Source organism: Parus major, chromosome 2, assembly GCF_001522545.3.
Source record: "Parus major isolate Abel chromosome 2, Parus_major1.1, whole genome shotgun sequence".
In the NCBI taxonomy this organism is placed as follows: Eukaryota; Metazoa; Chordata; class Aves; order Passeriformes; family Paridae; genus Parus; species Parus major.
In genome coordinates this window covers 5,905,187-5,930,412 of record NC_031769.1, presented here as the reverse complement: position 1 = coordinate 5,930,412, position 25,226 = coordinate 5,905,187, and the positions used below count along the sequence as shown (strand labels likewise).

At 39.4% G+C, this 25,226-nt stretch overlaps 1 protein-coding gene across 5 annotated transcripts in view; it reads left to right on the top strand.

Moving 5' to 3' along the window:
* PRKAG2 (protein kinase AMP-activated non-catalytic subunit gamma 2) overlaps window positions 1-25,226 on the top strand; it is a 209,367-nt gene that overhangs the window by 170,051 nt on the left and 14,090 nt on the right. For all 5 annotated transcript variants that reach the window (XM_015653492.3, XM_015653503.3, XM_015653523.3 and 2 more), the window contains 3 exons: window positions 10,825-10,934; window positions 23,469-23,550; window positions 25,084-25,142. In XM_015653492.3, the coding sequence (XP_015508978.1) occupies window positions 10,825-10,934; window positions 23,469-23,550; window positions 25,084-25,142 (251 nt within the window). The remainder of the gene's footprint in view (window positions 1-10,824; window positions 10,935-23,468; window positions 23,551-25,083; window positions 25,143-25,226) is intronic.

Genomic DNA, 25,226 nt, shown 5'->3' with positions numbered 1-25,226 from the left:
CTGATTTTTTTATGGATTCTACTGTTTCATTGAACCAGTTGGGTGTTTTTACCAATTTTGACTGTGGCAGAAGTTAATGGCGCTTCTACATTTTGTCTAAAAGCAATTTTCCTGTGCTATAGACCACTGGTTTTACTTGTGATGAGATTTTCTTTTTGTCTTTTAAGGGTGTTTTATAAGTTGGTTTGGGGGTTTTGTTTGTTTGTTTGTGTTTTTTTTTACAGTGTTATTATATTATTTTGCTTTTCTCTTTGTATTGTGACAGAGTATTTCATTCTGACACTGGGTGTTTTAAGAAACAGAATTAAAAACGTTTTTTTTTTCCTACCAGTCCCTTACACTGTGTCATTCTTTTCTGATGCTTGTTTTGAATTTCTACTGATGTGAATTCAGAGAGAAAAAAGATGTCTGAGCTACTGGAGAAGGGAGCAAACTGAGATGGGCATAAACAAAGGCCATTTTTGAGGAAACCATAAGGCTTTGCTCCTTTAACTCAGTAAAAGGAAAACCAAGAAGGGATGTGATAACACACATGTATGTATGAAAACATCCTTTAAGGGGCAGGAAGGGGGTAAACACCAGGGAAGGAAATTAAATGAAGAACAACATTGGCACAAGAATAAATGGATATAAACTCTTCCTATAAGAGCTTTGAAACAGTATTCTAACTTCCAGCATAGTTACTGTAGGAGACACTTCAATGCTTTGACTCAGTGCAGGATGGAGTGGGATTGCTCAGGGGAAGGGATGATGTGGCTGCCTTTGACAGAAGTTTGTGAATGCCAGAATGCAGAAGGTGAATGCTCTGCTCTACACAAGAAGTTGCATAGATCTCTCCTGCCACAGTCTTGCTTGAATTTCTCCTGTATAATTTTGAGTCAGTTCCTAAAAAAAAGTAAGGCAAAAAGAACCCCTCAAAAACTCCAGTGCTACTCTGTATAGACATCAAGTCAGCTCAGGGGAGGGTCAGCTTTGGGAAGAGTTGCAGTTTATCTGTGGTATAGAGAAGGGATCAATAAAACCTGTAAAATGGGTTCCAGAAAATTGTTTCCATATACATTGAATGTGTGTTGGATGTCACCTGCTTGAGTTTTGGAGCTGTTGGTTCTTTTTCTGTGTAGCTTCAAGCTACAACTGCTGTAGGTAAATCTCCTTAGTGATACATGGGAACAGAACACTCTAGTCTATTGAAGTGTGCATGCAGGTTCATAAATTTGTATAAGAAATGCCAGTAATAGGTGTTTAGAAGGTGTTGTCATGCATAGGTAGGGAAGGAGAAGAAATGTGCAAGGATAAATTAGAGAAAAATGAAAATGTAAATACCAAATTATTAAAAGCTTCAACTTAAGATGTTGTAAGTAATTATTCAGGATTTGAGACCAGCAATTTATTAGACCTCACAAAACAGTTTCTCCAGCAAACACAGTCCAAAGTTCTTATGGCTGAAGACTTGAAGTATTTATCTCTTAAAGTATTGATACTTCAAGTTTAGTCTTCAGTGGAAGAATTAAATTTTTGCCTTGTTCAGTAGGGATATGGCTGCAGCTTGTGAAGATGCTATGTGCTCATTTTGAAAATGCTTGTTGTGTGACTAATGCTTTGGTTAAGCTGCATGTTTAGGTTTGATCTTAAACTAATTCCTAGAAGGCTTAAATGGCTGTTTCTTTTCTAAAAGTTTGTACAAACTGTGTAACTAATAGGACTTGGGCTTGTTTTAAAGATACAGCAAAAATTCAAATTGTTTACTAATCTTGCAGCAGAGATACAGGCTGGTTTATTCTCTCATTAATCACATACCTTAAACTTCCCTTGAATCCAACTCTGCACAGAGTGTTTGCTGATATTAATATTCAGAAGTTTAATACCATTTTTAGTTTGTTGCATTTCGTGTCTCGCAATCTTGAAGAGCAGGCCCACATTCCAGACAGGCGACATCTTAATTTAGATCTTTGTTTGGGATGCTTAGCGAAAAATCATAGTGCCTGTTGTCAAGGGAAAATCTTGAACATGTTTTAGAAAATTCTTCAGGTCAGCTTATTCTTTGTTGTGGTGAAAATCCTAGAAGTGCTAAGGTTGCAGGCTGAAGTTGCTACCTTTATTCACAAAACCATAGTGATGCTTTTCTCAAAGTACAAACCTTTGACCAACAGTTGATTTAAGAGATACTGAGCTGTTTCAAAAGTATTTTTTGAAAGGACTTGGTTGGACTTACGATACTGTTTACCAGTTTACTGTATACCTGTTAGTTCCTAAACAGGGCAGCTCTTGCTTGTACACAAATAAGTTTCTCTGCCTGCCTGGACAAGGAACTTCAGAGTTACTATGATTAGCTCTGGAATGTGGACTTTCTTAAGCTGCCTATCACTTTTTTTTGTCTCTCTCAAATCTCATAATAATCATTTGCTTATCCACATTGCCCCTGGAGAGCTACAGTAAAACAGAAGTGTTAACTTCTCAGCCCAGTTACTGGGACTTACTAACACCAATAATGAGGGACAAAAGGAACAAATAATGAGGAGAAAAAGTGCAGGATTTTGAAGTGTGCTGTAAGACTGCAACACAATCCAACTCTTTCATTGTTCCAAACAACTGTTTGAATCAGTTTTCTTTTGTATCAGTTTTCTCTTAAGATTCTTAGGTACTGCTGGAATTTGAAGACATGTAGGTATCTAAGCTTCCAAACCAGAAACGTGGATCTTTTGAAGTATTGTCAGGAACTATTTTGTTCTAAGCAGGATGTGCTTTTGAAGACCCTTGTCTCATTCCACGTTTTGGACCTTTAAAGGAAGGAGGTTGTGCAGTGTCATAAGGTTTCTAACCAGCTTGTGGAATGCATTAATGGCTCTCTAACACCTGTGGTGGTTTTTTTGTTTGCCTATTGTTTTGTTTAAGCAAACTGTCTTTTCTTCCCTCCTTCTGCTGTAGCAAATTAAGTTAATAACAAGGTATTTCTCTCTCAGTAGTGGTGGTATTTAGTCACTCCATAACTTGCACTGTTCCAGTTGAGTGTTTCTTTCAGATTTTGGTATTTCTTGAAAAACTGTATTATCTCCAAGCCACTTATAAATTCAGTTTGAAGATATGCTAAAGTTTTAAGTCTTGAAACAATTTCTAACTCTGCAAGCTCTCTGAAGCGTGGTCTATTCCTGTTTTGATCACAAAAGAGAATGTTGAATAAAATGAAGTCTTGATCCCCTGATACTCTGTTGTAATGGGAAGTATCAAATTACTGGTAAAAACACTTCCAGAGTGAGCTGTAGAAATGTAAAGTCCTGCAGTATGAGCTTGCATTCCACTCTACACTACCTGATTTGCATAAGGTGGGCCTTGCAAATGTTGCAGCTTGGGGAAGATTTTGAACTGAAGTCCATGTCTTGTTAAAAACAAACAGTTGTCATCCAGTCTTGCCACCTCTTAAAAAAACCATATTACTAGTTTTGATGCAGCTGGGATTGCTTGTTAGGCAGCTACCATGTGGTGACTGTCTTTTCCTCATGCAGTGATATCCCTGCTTGCTTTAAAGTTAGTGTCTCAAGCATACTGCATTTTTTTAAATATTATTTTTATTTAGTGTCTCCCTTTTTCATCCAGTTGATCATTTTATTCTGGGTAAAAACTGATTAGTCTGAGCTGTTCCTGACACAGCCATGTTGAGTTTTTTCTTTGCTTTTGATGAGCTGCTTTTGCAGGTGCTTACAAATTCACTGGTTTTAATAACTTGCTTCAGTACATTCCTAGGAATATCTGACTGGATTTGAATTTGTTTGCCTTTCCTATAGACTGGTAGTATATCTTCTGCATGAACTTGCAGAGTTCAGCAATGGTTGCTTTTAGCTAGGGTGACTCCTGTTTACACCCATAATAACCTGCTGGCTCTGCATGGAGCACCTCCTTGTGACAAGGGAAGAAAACATCTCAATTACCTTGGTGATCCAAAGTGACTGAACAGTTGCACTGGCTCTAGGATTCAGAAAACACACTAAAATGTGTGCAAAGAAAAAAAAAAAAGGTAGATGCATGCAATACTGAAGGTTATGTTTGAAAGTGTCTTAAGCAATTCTGAAAATAGTTCTTAAAGATGTGTTCTGGTTTCTTTTAGCTTGTTACTGTTATTAGAAAGATTAACCTTTTTCTGAAGACCTGAGCCACAAGACAGTGCATTTCCTTCTCTGTTCACTTTTACTTATCTCTTCATGTACCTGTTCTCATCTCTTATTTTCTGTGCCTCTAGACCCTCTTCCTATTTGCAGGATGAGGTGCAGTTAGCAAGGGAGAGCCCACTTATTCTGTTTTTGTTCTTATGTGCTCACACTTCTTTTTGAAGTCCTTTTCCTCTGTCACATCCTATATCCATGCTGTAATATGCAATTGAATTAATCTTGGAACACTGAAGAGGCTCCTGATACTAATCTCTTGATACATTCCCTATCACTTCTTTGTATCAGAGTTTCTTACATCTATAAACTTGCTGTAATCTTTGTCTGCCAGCTCACACATTCCTTTAGATCAGGGTGGGAAATGTTCAACTGCAACATCCATATCCTATAGCCTGTGGCTGCATGAATAATGCTACTGTGTAACTTCAATGTGTGGTCTTCCAGGATATTTTAAAGGTCTTTGTAGTTATCAGAAAGAAAAATAAAGTCTTGTTTCTGTCTCTATATCCTTTCTTCCTGTTCTTTGCATTTGAAAGCCTTTCACCTTGTGATGGAGATGTCAACTCCTATCACTGTCATTATTTCCTATATATTGAACTGTAAACCTGTTTGGTTCTTCCCCTGTATGATTATAAGTAGTACATTGCTAGTCCTGCCTGCCATCTCTGCAACAAAGTTTTGTCAAGCACGTGCTAAAACTTTTGGAGCTGTCCTGTGTAGAGCCAGGAGCTGGACTCTGATCCTTGTGGGTCCCTTCCAACTCAGAATATTCTCTGGTTCTGTGATTTGTCTCCTGCCACATAGAGTAGGTTTCTTGTGACCATCTCTTCCTGCTTTTTCTGTCTTTTGTTACCACTTAAGTCTTACCCTGTGGCTGATGGCGTGGGTGGTTATTTTGGTGGTATGTTTTTTTTCTGTTTATTAGATAAGTTTCCTCATGATTAAACAGAAATCAAATGATACAGCACAACACTGCTTCTTTTCTCCTGTGCTTGCCCTTCTTAAGCTATGGTAGGATTCCCTTCCTACCAAGTCTGACATTGATTCAGCTTCTGGTGTCTGGTTTCTTGTCCACTGTTTCCAGTGTTCTTGGCTCTCTAGCAGACAGCTCAGCAGACTGAGCACTCATGCCCCCTTACTGTGTTATTCTGTGACAAAATTGCAGTTTCTTGCATTTCTCTGCCAGCCCCTGTGTTCTCAGGCTTTTCTCTGGATATACCATGTACATTTTAATATGTGAAGCATTCAAACCTGGCTAAAAATCTGATAAATGAGCCATATTTGTCTTATAGAAGGTAGGCTGAAGTAAAGCTCTTGCTCATGATCACAGCAATGTCCTGTACACAGTGAATCCTGGATCCCTCTGCAGAATCTGTTCCTCTCTGTCCCTCTGCTGAGGAATGCTGATAAAGTCCTACCTGGACATTTGATTCCCAGAACATTATTCCTGAAACCCTGCTTCATTCAGATGCCTCTATTTCCCTTAAAAGCTGTGTTCCAGAGCCTGGTGGTGAGGAATAGTTTATGCTTCCTTCTGAGCAGTGTCACTGTTGCTCTTGGAGTGGATGAACTGTATCCTCTGTGAATGTTTTTTTCCAGATCTGTGTTATGTTAGTGACTTATACTAGAACTCCTACAATCTCCAGCACTGTGAAAGCTGTGTGGGAGGTTTTCAAGGATATTAAAGAACTCCTTCAGTAAATTCAGACCAGGAGTTATCAGAAACTTTAAAGCAAGTTTTGGTGACAGCTTTGAGATAAAACCGCAGTCAGAAGAACAATTTACAAGGTTAATGATGTCTTTTACCTGTGATATTCTCTGCCAAAAGTTATCTGTAACAGGAGGGTAACTTGTGAACACTTACTGAAGTGGTTGTTCACCTTGGTGTCTTCTGGCAGCATTTGGCACAGCTAAGCTGATCTTTGCTGTGGATGCTGTCATTGTCCTGGGTAGCTTCTAGTATAAGGAAAGGGCAGGAGATATATAAATATCTATATGTAAATATGTGCATATGTTTATATATACATATAAGAATAGTAGAGAGTACTTTGGCATAACACCTTTTAGTAGAGTTTATCAGTATAATTACACTAATAAATTTTACTTAATGTATTGTGTTGGATCAGTTCCATAGTGAACATTGTAATGAAAAAATCTTTGGTCTTTATTATTATTCATTCTCTGGCATCTTAAATGTGATATTCAGCACATCATGTGACTTTTAAAATAGGAGTATGGCTTGGAGTGCCCTGAAGTGCAGATATGTATGTGTGAAGTAACAGAAAATAAAATGTGTTTTTCCCTAACTGGATTGTTTAGTACAAGTGAGAACATCACAAAACTACATTTCTACTTCCCCATTTCCTTTTATCTATAGGATCTGGCTGAGGGGAGATGATTATGCCAGTAGTAGTCAAGGTGAAAAGTAATGCTGGGAATGCTTAGCTCAGGTCCTGCTGCTCTAAGAAAACTCTTAAGCTCTTTAAGTTGCAGTTTCCATACTGACTCTTATTAAAAAATCAGGGGGAATGGTGTAATTACTGTGTATATTTGTGGTTTCTGTCTTCCTCCAAGCTGTTCACCAGGCTAGGCAGTTAGTTGAGTGTATATTTTACATACTGCTCTCTGCTGTTTTTTCCCTACTTTTTAAAGGGCCTTTAAAATTGGCCATTAATTTCATGTGAAACTTTGAGAAGTCGGTTATACTAACAGTTATTTAGGTTAATAAGAAGGTTTAGGTAGATAAGTCTGAGTTCATAAAATGGCTGAGAGTTGCTAGAGGTCCCAGCCCTCAATGCAACCATGAGGACAGGGGTGCTATGGAGAGCTGCTGTTGTGGCATGGTTGTGGTGGAATTAACACTTTAAAGAAGGTGAGACCCCAGCCTCTATGGAACCTCTATCTTTCTTTCAAACACTCCTGGAACCAGTGACTGAACTTGAAATATGAGTGGATACCAGGAGCATAATACAGCTGTGACAGAAAATATAATAGGAAAGGTCATGATTTATTGCTGAAATCAGGAAGCACACGTGGCCTAGGATCTTGTTTGACCAGCCCAGTAAGAGCACAGCCCAGAAATGCAGCCTGTGGCTTCCAAGGGACACTTCTGATGAACTTTCTATAGGTTTTTATGTTGCAGTATTTGGAAGCTTTTCTATAAGTGTTGATATTATATTCCTATTCTCCATCTGCAGGCACTTCTCTTTTTTTGTTGTTGTTTTTTCCTCTTCTCTTTTTTTCTGCTTTTGAAAGCCTTGAAATTCTGAGGGGAAAGCTAGGGTAGGAAAGCATGGTGGCAGAGGTATGAGTGGAACTGAAGGCATCTGTTCAGTAGATCTCTGAGGAAATGGCTTCAGCACTGCTGCAGAAGTTTGTGTCATGCATGAGTATTCAGATGGTAGTTCTACTTTAGAGCTCTCTGAATAGACAGTTATGCTTAGTACTGAGTCCCACTGCAATATCTGAGTCAGTATTGTTGAATAATTAATGTCAAAAAAAAAAAAAGAGCTATGATGCTCTTGTAAATAACGTCTGCTACTGGCTGAAATAAAAAACAAAAGCATGTCTCATGTAATGGTGAAGGGTGGGAAAAAGGAAGAAAGTAAAAATTGTTTTGGTGAATAAGACTGAGGAGCAGGATGGCAGAAATACAAATAGTTAGATCTTCTACTCTTTAAAGGATCTCTAACAGTAGGATGAAATAAAATGGCAATACAGAGAATTTACTCTGTAAAAGCCTGTATGACAAGGTGCTCAAGGTCAGGTGTTTAACTGACTGACAGGGTTTATTTGTAACCTTCCAGGTGACTTCTCTTTCTTCTCTATTAAAAATCTCAAAAAACAGCACTGGGAATTTGGATATTTCTGCCTTCACCTATGGCTTGGGGAGAGGGCGTGCACATGGGCAATGTCCACTTGCAAAATGACTTCCAGATGAGTTAGGTGATAAGCTTGCATCAGTGAGCACCTCCACAGAAATACACATTCAACTGTTTATTAGTGGATTCTTCACCTTCCCAATCCTGCTCTAGATTCAGAAGCCTTCTGCTGGGAATTTGCTCTGTGAGCCAGCTGATTGCTAGATCATGAGCTGTAGGGAGCTGAGGTTTGGCTGGAGGCAGTTCTGTGTTTATATCTCCTGCATATTGGGCAGATGATCTCAGGTGCAGCTCAGAGATGACGTGCAGAGACCAAGGGAGAAGGGATCTGTCCGTGTCCTTCCGAAGGAAGTACTGCTTTGCAGGTGCTGCAGAAGCTTCAGAATGAATGGGCAGTTATTGGGAAAACAAATAAGACTGGAAAATGAAAGTGGGCAGGTAGTAAAGTAGAAATATCCTCATGGAGGTGAGGGTGTTCTTATTTGATCACTTATATTTGCAGCACAATGGTGGTTGGATACAACCCAAAGCAAGAAATTTGTCCTCTGGAAGGGGAGGGAAACTGTGAAGATTATGCCCTGTGCAGTTGTGCTGTGCAGGAAAGATGAGTGTGAGTACATCCCTAAGAAGTCCTGAGCCTTAGGTTTGGGAGACTTTTTCTCCACTGAACAGCTGTGTTTGTACATAATTTATACATAATACACAATACCTGTACAAAGAATTGGGCTGTGGCAGCTGTTGAGTATTCCCAGGTAGCTGAAGGTCTTGGAAGGTCTTAAATATCCTTTCCAACAGGCACTTGATGGAGTTATGTAGGACATGAGAATTAAATCAGTCCTGCTGATGTTTTGCATGATTAGCTAGTTAGTAACTAATAAAGTGGTGCATTGTACTTATTTATAGTATAAGGATCTTCTGTAGAAATAAACTTGAGTTCCAACTGGACAATTGGATCCTTGTCCAGATCCTGCTAGAGTTTCCTAGCTGTTTACAGGGGTATTAACAGTGCTCACAGATGGCTATCTCATGCTTATGAATATTTTTAATTGTAACTTTCCAGTTAAAATTAAAGGGAAGCAATTGCTTTGTGGTGTCCCCCCTGAGCTGGAAGACAGCACAGGGTGAGATAACATTTAACCATTTCTTTGCATCTGGGTGGGGATTATTGAGATCCAGTTGAAGTTGTGTTTGGAGGGTGGGAATGTGGTTGGTGAGAGGAGGGTTTATGAGCACACCTTCACTGTAAGAGTTCCTGGTTGTGGCTGCCATGAACAGCCTCCCCTGTTTGAATTGTTCTGGCTCACAGTTACTGTGCTTATCCTGATACATTTAAAAATTGTTAGTGAGTTGGCACGACTCTGTGGAGCCATGATGTGCTCTAAGAGTGTTCCCTTTTTTCAGCTGGTTGTTTTGTGGTTTATAGAATCACTGAATCATTTAGGTTGGAAGAAACCTCTTAAGACCATCAAGTCCAACTGTTAACACCATGTTCACTATCCCATGTCCCCAAGTGCCACATCCACACATTTTCTGAGCACGTCCAGGGATGGTGATTTTACTGTTCTGGTGGAATTTGAGGTGTTCCTATGCTTGTTTCTACCTATAGTATCTTAATTGTTTACAAACTTGAGCTTGAAGTAAATAAGGACTCTTGGGAATGCACTTAGGATTGTAGAAGCAGCCATAACTTTCTAAAGACCAGACTTATTGATTATTTATTTAATTATTTATGAGTAATGGGAATGGGAAATGAAGGTCTTGTTCAGTGTGTAGAAGATGCTGGGTCCTGGAGCAGCCTCTTGTAGGGGAGGTCCAGCTTTGCTTCTGTGAATTTGGACTAAAAAGGCTGCTCAGAGCCATTTGGTGGAAATGACAAATAATTTATGCAGAGCAAGATAATGATCAGTAGGTATTTCAAGGGTTTTTTTTTTAATTTGTTGTCTTTTTTATTGTGCTCTTCAAAAGTGTAATATATGTCTAAGTTTATGTGGAATTATTACGGGTCTAAAGGGTACATCTCTGATGGAGGGATTATCCTTGACCAAGCTTTAGGTACCTGCTGGAAGGAATGGAGAGCCAAACTGCTTAAAAAAGAAAAAAGTTAATGTAGCTCAGCAGATCTGGGAGTTGTATACACATGCATCTGAGCATATGCAAAGGAAATTTAAGATAATATGGGTGGGATTGCATGTCCTTGCTACAGACATGCAACACTAAAATCATTCCAGCCACGTGGATCCTGGTTTTATAAAAAAAGTGTTGCAGTTGTGATGCTCTGTGTAGCCTGAAGAGAATGGAGCTGATCAAGGAACTTGCCTGCTGTCTCTTCAGAAAATAGAGAATTATGTATGAAAAGTCAAGCAGGTAGCAGTAAAGATCCAAGAAATATTAATTTAAAGAGCTTGAGGTAGTGAAGCCTAACACTGTTTAAGTTTTAAACTGTCTTCCTCTGTATATAATAGTGTTGAGATGCATATTCCAGTGGGTTGCTGTTAGGGAAAAAAAAAAGAGATTTTTTTTTAAGAATGTAACTCTTTAGTATGGAAAGACACCCTGTCTCATCAAAGAGGAACAATGCATTTTGTCTTTGTTTTATTTAATCTGAAAGGAAGGATGAGTCTGAAATGCAAAGTGCAAACCTGTGACTGTCTGTCCACATCTGAAAGTGAATTTGAGTTTTGCTTTAGGTTTGTCCTTTGGCGGTGTTCAGTTGATTTGGCATGCTTTTATACTACTCTTTTTTTTAAGGTTCCTTAAATAAAACAACATAATGTTTTTACTTGCAGCACTTGAAGAATCGGAAAGTGACATTTATGTGCGATTCATGAGGTCACACAAGTGTTATGACATTGTTCCAACAAGCTCTAAGCTTGTTGTTTTCGACACTACGCTACAAGTGAGTATTTTCCTTTCAGTCTGCCTTTGCTTGCAGTTCTTTTTCTTTTTTTCTTTTTTTTTTTAAATGAGTGTTTCATGAGTGTTAAATGAAATTTAATCTCTTGAAGAGAAGTACTGCCATTGTGCTGTGCTTTGACTGTACAAAACTATATTGTTTCAACTGTCTTTCCTGTTATGCTCGAGGAGGAGTTGGGGCAAAACATCCTAGCAGAACAGAAAGAGGGGATGTAATTTGGCTTGCAGTTGAATTCTCTATCTAAAAATAAAAATTTCCGATGACCCCAGATTTGTATTGGCTTCTTCATGGCTACCTGAATCTACTTCAAAGACATTTGGTGCAAGACCCTTTTGCAACAGCTAAAGAGTACCCAGGTGCTATGAGCCTGTTCCAGCTATATTGATAAGACAGTTTAAGACTCAAATGGATGGCTTAATTATGCAAATTATTACATTCTCCAGAAAATTTTTGTTTTCAGCTTCTCATTTTGCATTTAATCAGTAAATCATCTGCTAGACTCTTGGCTCTGTCTGAAGAATTTGTTTGCCAAAAGAAGGCATTAGCTGCCTGCTATAGAAACAGACTAATCTGTTCTGCAGTGTGGTAGAAAGCTGTGGCTTTCTTTGTTTCCTGGATTTTGCAATTGGTATTTTTTTTCCTTGCTTTGGTTTTTGCTGTTTCAATGTGTTTTGCCTTGTAAAGATGCTCCAATTCTGACTTAACTAAGCCCATTTAGTAATTTTGGTCTGGAATGTACTACTCAGACCTTAGCTTTCCAGAGGGAAAGTCAGAGGCAGCCATGATCAGATATCAGTCCCAAAACATTCACAGAACCATCTCGTGTATCAGATAATTTTATATAATACTGGATTGAGTGCTATGGTCTGAAAGGTAAAAAATCTACATTGACTTTTTCACCATCTTAGAGGGAGGAAAGTTCTGCAGTATTTCCTTTCTTCTGCCTGAAAGAGAGAAGGACTGTCAGCTCTTGAGTAAAAAATTTAGACCTCTTTGACCTGAAAAATCAGCTTTAGGATGATGGGGTTCACTGTCATTCTTTCCGCTCTTTTCAAAGACTGTTGGCCTCCTTTGCATTCCAGGAGACACTTTTTCCTCACTCTGAGATAATGTGCTGGGAGTTGGTATCTGCAGTGGGCATGACCCACAACTTGCACTGTGTGCTCACCTGGCTCAAAGGCTTGAGCCCTGCTCACCATTGCAATCGGAGAGATGATTGTTCTTTATTGCATTTACCAGTTAATCTTGAGGCCCTTGGGGACGGCCATTGATTCCCTTTGGAATCTCCAGATCTGTTGATGCATGACATCATGCCAGATACCAGTTTTTATTGCTGGAACTGTGTTGAGAAAATGCTATTAATGTCAAGAAGTGAGAGTTTCCTCTCCAGGTGGTGAGCCAGTGAGAGGTAACACCTAGGGAAGCAGACAGTGAGTGAGTCAGTCAGTTTTCACCATAAAAGGAGAACAGGTAACTTCATGGTAATGGAAGAACTTCCACCAGCACTTCACCAAAATCTCTGTCTTATTTGGCTTCCCTAATGATTGTCATGGATTACAGCTAGAGGAGAACAAGGAATGCCTTGGTCTGTGATCGTGCAGTCATATTCTTAGTCTGCTTCTCCAGGTATTTGAAAGCATTGGTGGTAGAAGGGAAGTCTGGAGTTGCTCATTCAGACTGTTGTATACAATAAATAGGGACCAAATCTTGAGTTTGTATTGCTGGTGAGGAGTTTTTTTTCCCCTCTAAACTGCATTTTTTTGACTTTGCATTATTACACTTAATCCACTTGCATTACTTTCAATTTATAAAGTCGCAATACTGTAAAGCAGGAGTCCACTTCCAGCATGGGCACTATCTTCCAATTCAGGTTTTGCAAAACTATTTAAGAAAATATTTAAAAGGTAGATCTGAATGCTTACCAGGAGTACACTGTTAGGAGGTCTCTTAAATACTTCTGTTCAGTATTTCTGTTCAGTTCTTTATCTGGCACCCTGTGTTAATGTGCCACCATCAGTTTCTTAAAAACACATTATGGTCATTGTTTGGTTGGTGTGGCTGGTGCACAAACATGTATGGGAATATAAGAATAGACTAGCTTTTTTCATTTGTTTAAAACAGCAGAATAAGTACATGGTGGAGAATTAACCCAATGAGGGTGGTCAAATAAAACTTCTAAACTGTTCCTTGTATTTTAATTTTTAACGTATAAATTATTTACTGTCCAGTACCTCAGGACTTTGTCAGTTCGTACTTTGAAAACCCAGCTCTGAAACATTCAGTGTCCATGAATCCTCTCAATTGGATATTTGTCTTTCCTGGGTCTGTTTCATTCCTATCCACAACAGTGTTTCACCTAATATAAAAACAAACAAACAGGAAACACACACCAAAAAAGAGATCTGGTGCCTTGAAAAAGTTCACCAGTAATTTGAATTCAGGTTTCTAATAATATTAAAAACACACAATAAATAATGCAATACTAAATAATATTAATAATATTAGTAGGAGCTCACTTCTTGTCTCCCTTAATATCAGTTAGTAATCATCAGTGGATGAAGAAGAAAAAAATGGATCTGGGTTGTGTTCTCGTGGTATCCTTTGAAAGATTCTGGATTTTGGATTTTTGTTTGGCAACAGTATCCCATCTCCCTCTGCTGGTCAGCAATCACAGCACACATCACATGCTTCTACCCTGGAAAATTATTCATGAGATTATAAAATTTGGAAAGTATTCTAAACCTGTTGTTAGTTGTGGTAAAATGCCTTATATAACAGGTACCAGTCATACCACTGAAGCAACACTGATTCATGAAAGTAAATGTTTAGTCTCAGTGTCTGTGAGGGAATTTGTATGAAGTTTCAAAAGGAATCTTGTTTAAGCCCTAAGAGAGGGTATGGTGAGGTGCCCTTACATTGGAAATAGAAGGCTTTAAATAGCAGAAATAGCAGCTAATAAAGAGCAGGAAAGGGCTGAGAGTCTCTTCAGTCCTGCTTATCTGTCAGTCAGAAGGCATGGGGAGCTTGATTGCAGCAGCTGCCAGCATGTGGCAGGTGCCAGTGCTGGCACAGCACTCTGTGCTGGAGTGTCCAGAGCACAGGGTGGTGTGTTTCATCTGACACCTGCACTGTGACAGCTGCACTGTGGCTCTTGCACCTCTGCTGCCCATCAGCTCCTGTGCTGCAGAACTGTGCTTCAGCAGGACACTGTGCCCCTTGGCACTCAGCATCCACACTAAATAAATTCAGTGTGCTGAGCCCTGCTCTGCCTGAGGCCGGCCAGCACAGCTCAGTTTGCCTCAGTGAGGTTTCACTTAGAGCTTCCCCAAAACAGGATCTGTGTCTGGTCTGCCTGCCTGGAGTGGTTCCTATCCTGTGCTGAGCCTGGAAGTGGCCTGGGAAAGTGCTTGCTGGCCCTGGTTTCTTGATCTAGACTGATAGTGGACTGTTTTTTCACCTTTTCAGTTTATTAATACTTACTTGCTCCTCATAAATATTTATAGAATCATATTGAACTTCATGGCTGTGGCTTTTCCCTACCCGTGACCCACGAGTGCTCCTTGTTTGTGACAAGCTGCCGCCTTTGGCTTTTCCCAGGGAAGATACTGTCTTTGCTTGGCACACATTAAAGAAACTTCATAAAGTCTGATCTGACCAGGAAGGGAGTCAGGAGACAATTAGATGTTATGAGCTTTCCTGTGAAGTCTGGAAATTTGACTCTGTGGATGATGGGGAAATTGGGCAAGTTGCAACAGTGTGCAGCTCACCGTGGATAAACTTTCTCATCTTTTGCACATCTCCTGAGATGTAAACAGGAGGATAAACCCTTCACAGCTCCTAGGAGGGGTTATGGAGGTTGTCCCTTGAAGGGCTGCTCTAAGCATTAACTTACTATTCTTCTTCATTCTAATTATGCTAAATATAAATGGCTCTGGCTTGTCTTTATGATAGACTTCAGGAAATCACTGAGCTGAATGCAGATTTATTGGTCACCAGCTTGTGTCTTGAGCAGAGCATGTGAGCACTGTACAAGTGATCATGCATTTGGTGTGCAGATGATCTGGGGGGGAAGGAGGGGACACCCAGGTCTGCCTTGCCTTTCTTTTTGCTAGTTTTAACCTGTATCAGGTACATATAGTGACACTATAATCTGATCTTTCCCTTTGATGGAAACCAAAACAAAACAATTCCTGTATTAAATTCAAAGATTAATGGAATACAACATTTTGTTCACATTCTGTCTGCCAGGTTACTTGGTCATCATCTAATGTGATTTCAATTTTTCCTTGTATGCATGCATCTGATTTTTTTTTTAGAGACCAATGCATTTCCCCCTCCCACCCTATCCTGAACTGTATTAGCATTTTTTAAGGAAATGCCTCTTACCTAGCTTATAGCAATCTCTGAAGCTTAACTCCAAAAGCTTTCTTAAGGCCAGATTTTTGTCTGACCTTGAAAGAAATGTATTAATTTGTTGTGGCTTTGCCCAGACTACACAAAGATGAGAAGGATTAGCTTGTTTTCTAGCACAGAGCAATTAACCCTAGAAGAGGAATGTAGAAGGTGAGTATTAGATGAGGACTTCCCTCCTTTGTATCAAGCAGCAATCTGCAGTCCCAAGAATGATCTGTTAGTAAATGTAGTGGCTGTGTCTTGTGGAATTTGCATAAGGTCTCTTTGGGTCAAAAGCTCTATCTAATCTTTGACTAAATTATATTCTTACCTGTTACAAGTAAATTTGGGTTTTAATAATAAAACGTCTGTAGCTTTTGCTCGCCATGACCTTGAAACTGTTTTTAAAGCATTTGTCCAGCACTTCTTCATAAACTAATAAAAATCATGTTTATGTGGAAACAGTAATCAGAATAAGCTTTCAGAATCCTAAAGACTCTTTCCTTTCATTTCCTTCTGTGTGCTGAAGAAATTTTGCATGACTCGGATAAATGATTTAACCTGTCTGTTTAATGAAATTACCTAAGTTGTTAATGGACCAGATGTTGTTATCACCAATGTAGGCTTTTGTTGGAACCTGTCACTCTAGTAAGAGCTCAAATAATTTTGTACCACATAACTAAAAAAATTTATTTTAAACAGTGTTCTGGAAACCTCTTCAGTGATTGACAAGCCAGCAGTAAATAAACCTTGTAACTTCTGCAGAGCATGCAATGGATTCAACATAAGAAGAATGGAAGAGGATTTATATTTCTCTTTCTTGTGCTGACTCTATTCAGTAAATGGATTTATTATTCTGATTCTCTCCAGGTCATTCTTGACTGGGGTGTTGCCTCTCTCCACAGTAATGAGATAAATCAGGCTTCCAGGAATAATGCTCCAGAATGGTTTGCTCCCAGAACCGCCCAGCAGACTCTGGGTCTGCTGTCACACAGCTTTACAAAAGGATTGACTGTCTGTTCCTTAGTTGGCTTTGAGGTTTCTCCCTGATGAAGCTGCTGCTGTCTGCATTTCTGAGGAGTGTGAATACCCCTCCTTGCTCACCCTGCCCACAGAACTGTAAGAGAATCATCTAATTTAGCTTCTAACCAGCATGTGGGCTGAGGCAGTTGAGCAGCCACATAAAAGCTCCCTTCATTGAGATCAGGCTGGAATCAGTAGCAAAATATGGGAAGTCTGTTGTGTTTTTTTCAGAGGTTCTCCTGCTGCTGGTATACAAGCATAGGAGTTTAATTCCTGCAGCTCTCACAATCAATAGGAAGTTTTCATTTGTGGATCTTGGAGGAATGATAGGTGGCACTTAAACAGAAATTTCTACACAGGGTGTAGGCAAGGTGTTTGTGCTTGGCTGAGTGAAAGTTACATATCTCCTTGCCTTCTCTACCCCATCACCACTTTTTGGATGAGATCTTAATCTGTGAAGGAATTTCTGTGCCCTTCCCCAGCAGCAGATCCCACTGGCTCTGCCTGTCAGATTTTCCTGATGTTCCCTGTTAGCCCGTTGTGGTGTGAAATCCGACAGCACAAAGCTCCAGTTTGGACACATTGACACAGAGTGTCAGTGCAGGTCTTGGTTTGCTGTCTTTGGCTGGACTGGGACCTTTCCATGGGTGTGTGGTGTGGGGAAGAACTCTGCATGTGGACATGGCACCTGCTCCCAGGGGAGAAATCGAGAATATGTGCATGGTTTTAACCTGAGGATAAGACTGCCTGTTACTTCTGGGGTTTGGTTTGGCCCTGAAGGGTATTAAACCATCACATATTTTACTCAGCTGTGGCAGTAAGAAGTGCATGATTACCCAGGAGTGTTCCCTTTCTATCACCTGCAAAAGATAAATGAATTTTGATCTGGTTTCATACAAGCTTTCCAAAATTCAACCTGAGCTAGAGGACCTGATTGTGAATGTTTACTGGTTGAGTTTTTTTCAGATGTTGAAGCAAATGTAGCTGCCCAGTTAATAACAGGTTTGTCCAATGTTTCCCCAGTCTGCTTGGTAAGGTAAAGGAGGAAATTCTACTTGATATAGTCCAAGAAGTGCTTGTCCCTTGCCCTAGGTGAAAGTTTTTATTGTCCTTAAGTAGCCTTTGTTTGACAGCATAGTTCTTTGAGGAGGATATGCTTCTAATTCATTCATAGACCAAAGAAGAAAATAATTGGAAAATGAATTTGCATGCAGCAGTCATAATGCTGAGATGGTTGGTTGTGTTCTTCACACTGGTTTAGTCTTCCCAGACAAATCAGTTAATAAAAACACTGAATTATATAAATGCACCAGAAGAGAGATTTTTAACTTTTCAAAATAGCTCCTTTACAGGACTGTAGTTTTCTGTAACTTAAAAAGATGTCTGGATTTGGCATCACAGCTTTATTTGAAGGAAGAAAAAAAAAAAAAGGAATTGTAAGTTAAATATGATTTCCATTGGGAGTTGTTTCAAAGTGAAACTGCATGATGGAGTTGGACAATACTTAGCTTGTACTGCTTCTGTATTATCAGAATGGTAATTGTGGGATCTGGGGATGAATGCAGGAATATTCCAACTTAGCTCATAGGAAAAAGTCCTTTGAAGATGATGCCAGCAGCAAAGAGGAGGGCTGTCCAAAGAACTCTGTGACAAAGTTGTATTTTCAAATTAGTAATATGTTTATAACATGTTCCCAGATAATATTTCATGGACTTTGTTCAGGTGGCAGCCTCGTACACAGGAAGCATGGCCTGAAATCCTGGTGGTGTGAGGGAATAGCAGGGGAGATCTGTCACACCTGTCTTAGGCAGCAAGACCAGCTTTACCTGCAGTAGTTGTTTTCTTTTTCCTCTCTTGGAGACTTGCTGAGATTTGGGCAGCCAGAGAATTTGCCATGCTACTTAAAGAAACACAGTCTTGTTTATGTTGGTCTGGAAACTGCTGCCTCATTCAGGACTCTTGGCTCATAAACACACTTGAACCAAGGGAGTGAGGTGTGGGTTGCCCAGGTTTTATTCTGTACAAAGGTTGCAGCAGAGTCCTAATGACTTTCCTGTTACAACAAAGACCAGTTGTACTGCTGTGTGTCTTCCCACTGGGTAAGAACTATTGAAATGGGAGTGTTTGGCCTCTCAAGAAGGAATTCTCAGAGAATAACTTTTTCTTCCACCTTCACGCTCTTAAGGGTGAGAACAAAGTCTGTGTCTGGAGTGACCTTGCCACATTTGCTTGTGTTGTGAAGATGGAGATAAGACTGTTTCCCTTTGAAAGTATGAAACTTTTCCCCCTTTGCAGGGGGAAGCCATTGAGAAGCCCCTTCATGCCTTGGTGTTTGGTACTTAAAACATGTGAGTGTATTGGTGGAGAAATCCAACCTTCTACTTTAGTTCTTCAGCTATTCTTACTGAGTCTGCTAAGACTGGATGCTTTCCTCTTGTAAATTCCTTTCAACTACATGTCAAACTTTGCACTTTGTTATGCTAGGAAGAGTGATTGTTTCTCAGGGACTGCCTGAAAGATTTGGTTTTGATACTGTAGTCCACATGTGTATTTTTGGAGGTATTTGTCCTCTCTAGTTTTGTACTTCTTAAAAATATTTGGGAATAAAAATAAGCTGTGAATCTGTCAATTTACCCAGTGAAAATGATGATGAATGTTCTAGATCACCTTAGAGCATCCATCCCTCAGGAATCAGAGATGATAAAAGTGTCAGGGTCTCATACTGCTTTTATGGGAGCTCTGTGCCAAAGATTGTAAGAAGGAGCTTCTTCCTTTCTATTCTGATCTGATAAAATAGACATTTCCTAGGGTTACATTAGGGGCACTCCAGGCAAGTGGCTGATGCTGGCTTACACAGTGAAACAGAGATACATGCTTTTCATCCTGCTTTTTGATTGCAGCCTTACCTCAGAAGTTCTGGCAGGTCTTTAATGCTACTGGACAATGAATTGCATCATCCTCTTGCTTGGTACCAGCACATCTGAAGGTGTTCCATAGCTTTGTTTCTTCTGCTGCCTTTGAGCCTTTTCAGTGAATTTTGTCACGAGGCAGTGGTGCTGAGTTGTGTTTTTCAGCTCAGTGGGATTCTCTGCTCAGCTCTGACCCTTTAGCACCAGGAACTGTGACAGCTCTTTTCTCACAACAATTTGTTAAGGACAGGAATCTTTTTGCAAGGCAAATGAAGCCAATTACTTCAAAAGCAGCAGTCACCCTCCTTGCCTTATGGGACAGTCCTGGAAAACAGGTTTGAATCCACTGGTTACTTAAGGACATAGTTACAGTTTTCTTAATACAGTGTTGGGATGAAACAAGCATGTGTGTGTGTTGTACACACACTGAATTTTTGGAAATGAGCTCATCCTCAGTTTTCCTTTCAGGTGGTTCCCTCATTCACAGATATTTACTGGAGAGAGCATCTCTGCAAGGGCTTGTAAAATTCCTGGTACCTCGTAAGAAGGAGTGTCCCTTTCAGAGTTTCCCGGCAATGAGCAAAAACTTATTCTGGAGTCTGGTGAAATCTTCTACTACTATACCTGGTTTCACTGCCCAGTAATCCAGCTATTTTAGGAGCTCAGTAATTGTAAGGGATGAGGTTTTCTAAATGTTCTACCTGAAAAACAGGAGTTTTATATCTGGGTCTCTTGCTTTCTTGGTAATGACTGTTATATTGGAAGAGGCTTTGTCCTCCTGCAGACTTGCAGTGGAAATGTTTGAATGCTGTGCTGAAACAGTGACCTCCAGAGGTTGTGTCTAACCCAAATTAGTCTGTTCTTTTCTTCAGCATATTCACAGTGTAATGAGTTCCTGTAGTAAGAAAAGCTTGTTCCTGTTGTGCTCAGTGTAGTGGCATAGCAGCTATTGTTGAGGTGACCTGTGATATATCTGGGATTTAATTGCTGTGCTCTTTTGCTGAAATGTGATTCTTCTACTTAAAGGACAGAATCTTGGAGAAGCCAGTCACACAAAGTAGGATTGATCTTCTAATTGTAAATGTCTAGACATCTTAGTGAGGGGAGGATGGTATCTGTGGGATATGGATGTGGAAGGCTGGTGAGTTGTGCCCCAGCTGACTGTGAAGTCAGGGTCAATATGTAAGGTCAGGGTAAATGTCAGAACAATCTCTAAATCTGGGCAGATAAATCCCATTTTTAGTGGTTCATTGTGTGTGTTAGGACATGATTAATGAGAACAAAAGTGCTTTGCTTAAAGAGTGTTTGTATATGGTGTTGAACAGCAACAATCTATGAGCTTTGGCTTCTGAGCAATGGGTGAAGGTCAGGCCAGTCCAACACTGTGGGGTTGAGAATTAACAACGCTGTTGGAGGTCCAAAGATGGGACATGGTGGTGATCTTCAAAGGCTACTAACTATATATCAACAGAAAGCAAGGTCCTTGTGGGTATTTTCTGCATGAGCATCACTGAAACATGTAAAAGTGCTGGACAGAAGCCCAGCTGCACACCCCTGTGCTTTGGCTGGCCACCAAGCAGTACTGTGGGCAACTGAAATTGGTCAACCACAGAAACTGCAGGGAAGTGTGAGTGGATGAGTATGTTTGTGGTAGCAAGCAGTTTTAGCAAAGAAGAGTTAAGATGGGTTTTTACTTTGTAATTTCCTTACTTAAGTAAGAGACAAATATTAAGAGCTGATGGTATTATTACTTTATTTAAAAGGTGACTGTGTAACACTTTCTACAATACAACTGGAGGCAACAATAGCTGTGGTCTAGGAGCACAGCCCAGGGGGTTGAGTTAAAGTATTTCTTTACTAAATTTTGGTGATTTATTACATCAGATGTTTAATATCCTAATGCTTAAGCTAAAGTCTTTGTCTTTTATGAAGGATTTAATTCTGAACTGTCTTAGTAGCTGTATCTGTTCTGCAGCCCTCAGATTTTCCAAAACATATATTTTAAAGCTAGACAAGATGGCACCTAACTGAAGATTCTTGTGATTCTTGGAGGCAAATAACTTGCAAGTAAATCAAACAGGATCAGGGCAAGAACTTATCCTTTGAAGAATCCTTTCTTTTCATTCTGGATTATCTGTGAGCTCAGCATCTTGAGTAGTATATCTTTGGAACTTTATTTTGAAATGTCTTTTCTGAATCTAAAATAATATCTCAGCCTTGCTGTCTCACCCATCTGAGCATGGTGCTGGCTGATACTGTGTCTGGGAAAGAAGTAGTAGCAGGAATTTGGAGATTGCCTCAAGTGCTGTAGTTGGCTTTCCACAAGTTTTCTGCCACGGGCATGCTTCTTTTCCAGGTTATCAATTACAGGGTTTGTAAACTTGCTGAAGGAGTTGGGTTGCATGATTGCTATCTGGGAGAAAGCTATTTCCCCCTGGCCCCAATAGATCAGCTGTTCCCTTCTTGCTCTGATCCAGCCTTGAACAGCTTTCTCATGTGAAAGACTAGGGACATGAGCTGACAGTGACTGTGACCTTGTGTGGTGACTCTTGTTGGGGAAAGATACCAAAGCTGAATGCTTGGGGTTTTGAGCAGTGTGAGTGTCCTTTCCCCTTTTTTTGATGAGGAATGGTTAGAAATTATTTTGCTCCAAGCTGCAATTGGTCTGTGTGAGCTCACATCTGTCTCATATCTGCTCCCCAAGTAGCTCCCTGTTTAACTCAAAGTGTGATGCTGTTATGTGGGAACACTTCATGTATCTTGCCTGGAGGGTTTCTTTGTGGTTTCAGTCTTCCTGATGAGTTAGGATGCTCCTGTGGTGGATTTGGTAATGTTTGTTTAGGTTGACTCCTCCTTGTGTCAGTGGGGTAGCTGAACACATCTGGCACTGTTCTGTTTAACCATTTTCTAGATAAATCCTGTGTATTTAGTCTTGCTTGTGGCCCCTAGGGTTTTGTTGTTGTTTTTCCCCATGTGGCTTCTTCAGTTTCAGTGCAGTTAAGGGATGATGGCTGGTGGTTATTCCTGTTCATTGGTGATATGGGATCTCTGAAGTCAGGAGGCAGCTTTGAATCTGTCATCTGCTGCTCTTTGGAAGGTGGATTTGCTTCTCATGGTCAGGGAGGAAACAGACAGGCTGAATAGATGTAGCAAGAAATACAGATCACTCCCTACATTTTTCTTTGCCACTACTTTATTGGATGCTGATTCCATTGACTGTGAAGCCCTTTCATTGCTATTGATCTGTTGTGGGGAGGATTCCTTTGGCACATAACTTAAAGTAGAATTTTAACATACTGATTTATAATGATGATCTGTTCAGATTGCAGTCATCAAGCAATTGCAATTCTGTGTTACTTGGACCAAGGACAAATTTCATGGATACAGAAATAAAGATTGGTTGTGTCCTGGTCTTGTGCCAGGTCAAGACCTGGGCAAGAGCCATCACTTCTATATTGTGTTTACCATAGAACTGTTTAGGGGTGTGGGCAGGACAGGAAGGATGTCACACTCCAGCACATCACCAGATGAGGATTTTGAGGTGCACCAGTGCCTGAGTCCTTCATTTTCAGAGAACCAGAGTTCACAGGGAAGTGTTTCTTTTCAAAATGACACTATGACCTTGTAACCTCTGATTCTGGGGAAGATGAATTCATTAAAAAAATTGAAGTATTTGGTTGATTTCTTTAGCAGCAAAACAGGCTAGGTAATTCTTTTAACTTTCAGTTGTATTTAGAATAATCAAACTCTTTTTTAAAATTTGTATAAATCGGGTGTCTAAAAGCTGTAGGGGATATGGAACTGCTTTTGTTTCAATCTCATTTTTTTAACAACCTGCTATAGTAAACATTGACTAGAATATAGCATAGTCTTCATGTGTTAATTTTAAGGCCTTCTCTATTTTATGGATATATCAGGCTTTATTTTAGAATATACACAAAATAAAAGAAAAACAGATCTAGTTTTGCTAAGCTTTTTCTAGCTTTTTAACCATTCTAAAAATAAAAAGCTTAAGGTTTTTGTTTGGCATTGTGGTTTCTGTTCATTTGGAATGCCAGCTACCTGTTTATACTGCTTTTGGCTTTTTTCCTGGTGAAAGTGGAAACCCTTCTGTTGGTGTCTGGTATGCTAAATCAAGGCAAAAAAATATATTTTGTTTAGTTTTTAATTTTTTATTTTTATTTTTTTTTAGGTAAAAAAAGCCTTTTTTGCCTTGGTGGCAAACGGTGTGAGAGCAGCTCCACTGTGGGAGAGTAAAAAACAGAGTTTTGTAGGTAAGTAGTTCTGACATTTTTCAGGATTACTTGGATTTCCAAGGTGCTTTATTGTTTCAGAAGGTGGTCTGAGCCAGGCCATCATGTAACATCCTAGAGAAATACTGGAAAAGGGAGCCTCTTTTCCCTCCTTGTGAGGAATGAAATAGTGCCAGCTTTCACAGCGTTGCTGTGCCTTGAGAATTATGATGCTTCTTTTAGGTCCCAACCTTCTGAAATTCAGTCTCTAATATTTGCACTTCAATGTGTATTTAAAAATCAGTGGTCACAGAAAGTAAAATTTGAAAACAGGAACTATAAAGATAATAATCTAATATGCCAGTATCCTAATATAAGTGCAGTATGAGCCTGTCTCTGCCTGTGCTCAATAAGGTGCAGTGAGGATCTCTAAAACCAGAACTGAAGCTGCAGAGATGTCCCATGTTGGGTGAAAAACATGAGCTGTATGTACTGCTTTTTTAAAAATCATGTCATTAATTACCACAAAAGTAATTTTGCAAAACTAGATCTCTGTTGCATTTAGAAAATGGGGTCACAGTGGCAGTGAAAAATAGAATTGTATGTATTTCTTGTGACCTGGAACAAGGGGATTCCTGGAAATGAATGGTAGCTACTTAATAAAGCATTTCTTAAAATACTTAAAATCCAAGAGGGGAGGAGCAGTCTTGCAGTACACCATAGGAGTGCTGTGGTTTTTATTTTCATTTGATCTCACTTGATGTTCTGTCTGTAACTAAGCTCTACTGATTTAAAGCTGACCTCCAGATTAATTTTTCCCTTCCCCATTTCTTAGTTTCTTCAGCTTAGATGTAGGAGTAGTAAACAGTGGAGCAATTGCATCTTCTCAAGTCTAGAATTTGAAAGCTCAAAAAAGATTAATATTTTCAGGTAACTAAACTAATCATCAATATTATATTACATAGCTTGGTGTTGGTGCTTAAAATATATATATATAGATATAGATATATAATGGATGTGCTAATTTTCTCATTTGAGAAGTCACGTTTCCATACAGACATTGAGGATTACCATGGAAATGATTGAATGAAGTTCTGTAATAAGTAATAGTCAAGAAAATGTATTGTACTGTTCCTTTGTTTGAGTCTAGGAGTCTGCCTGACTTGGCAAGTACATAATCAGAATGTGTCTTATTCAAAAAGAAAATGAAAGGCAAGAATAGTTCTCCAACCTTGAAAAGTGTTCTAAACCTCCTCCTTTTTTTTTATGTTCTTAGAGGTGGATGTGGTCTGAATTCAAGGAGTTTATTGAGTCAGATTGAAAGTGGGTTATAATATTGAATATTGAATATTACTTCAGATGTGTTTTTATTCTGAAGCACTGTGTCAATGTGAAAGTGAATAGACATGGTTTTGAAATCCTACTGTTAAATAGCCCAATACCAGTAGTATTTTACATGGATTTAACATTTATGATGTTATATATTGTGAATAGAAATTGAGAAAATAGCTGGAAGTTCTGTACATTAAGTATATATCTAAAGACCTGAATTTTTCTGTGTATCACTTGTTGCAGGAATGTTAACAATTACAGATTTCATTAACATACTGCATAGATACTATAAGTCTCCAATGGTAAGTATGATGTTAAGCTTTAATTTGATCATTTGCCATACAGTACAGAGACTGAAATATCAAACTGAAGGGTGTATGATAATT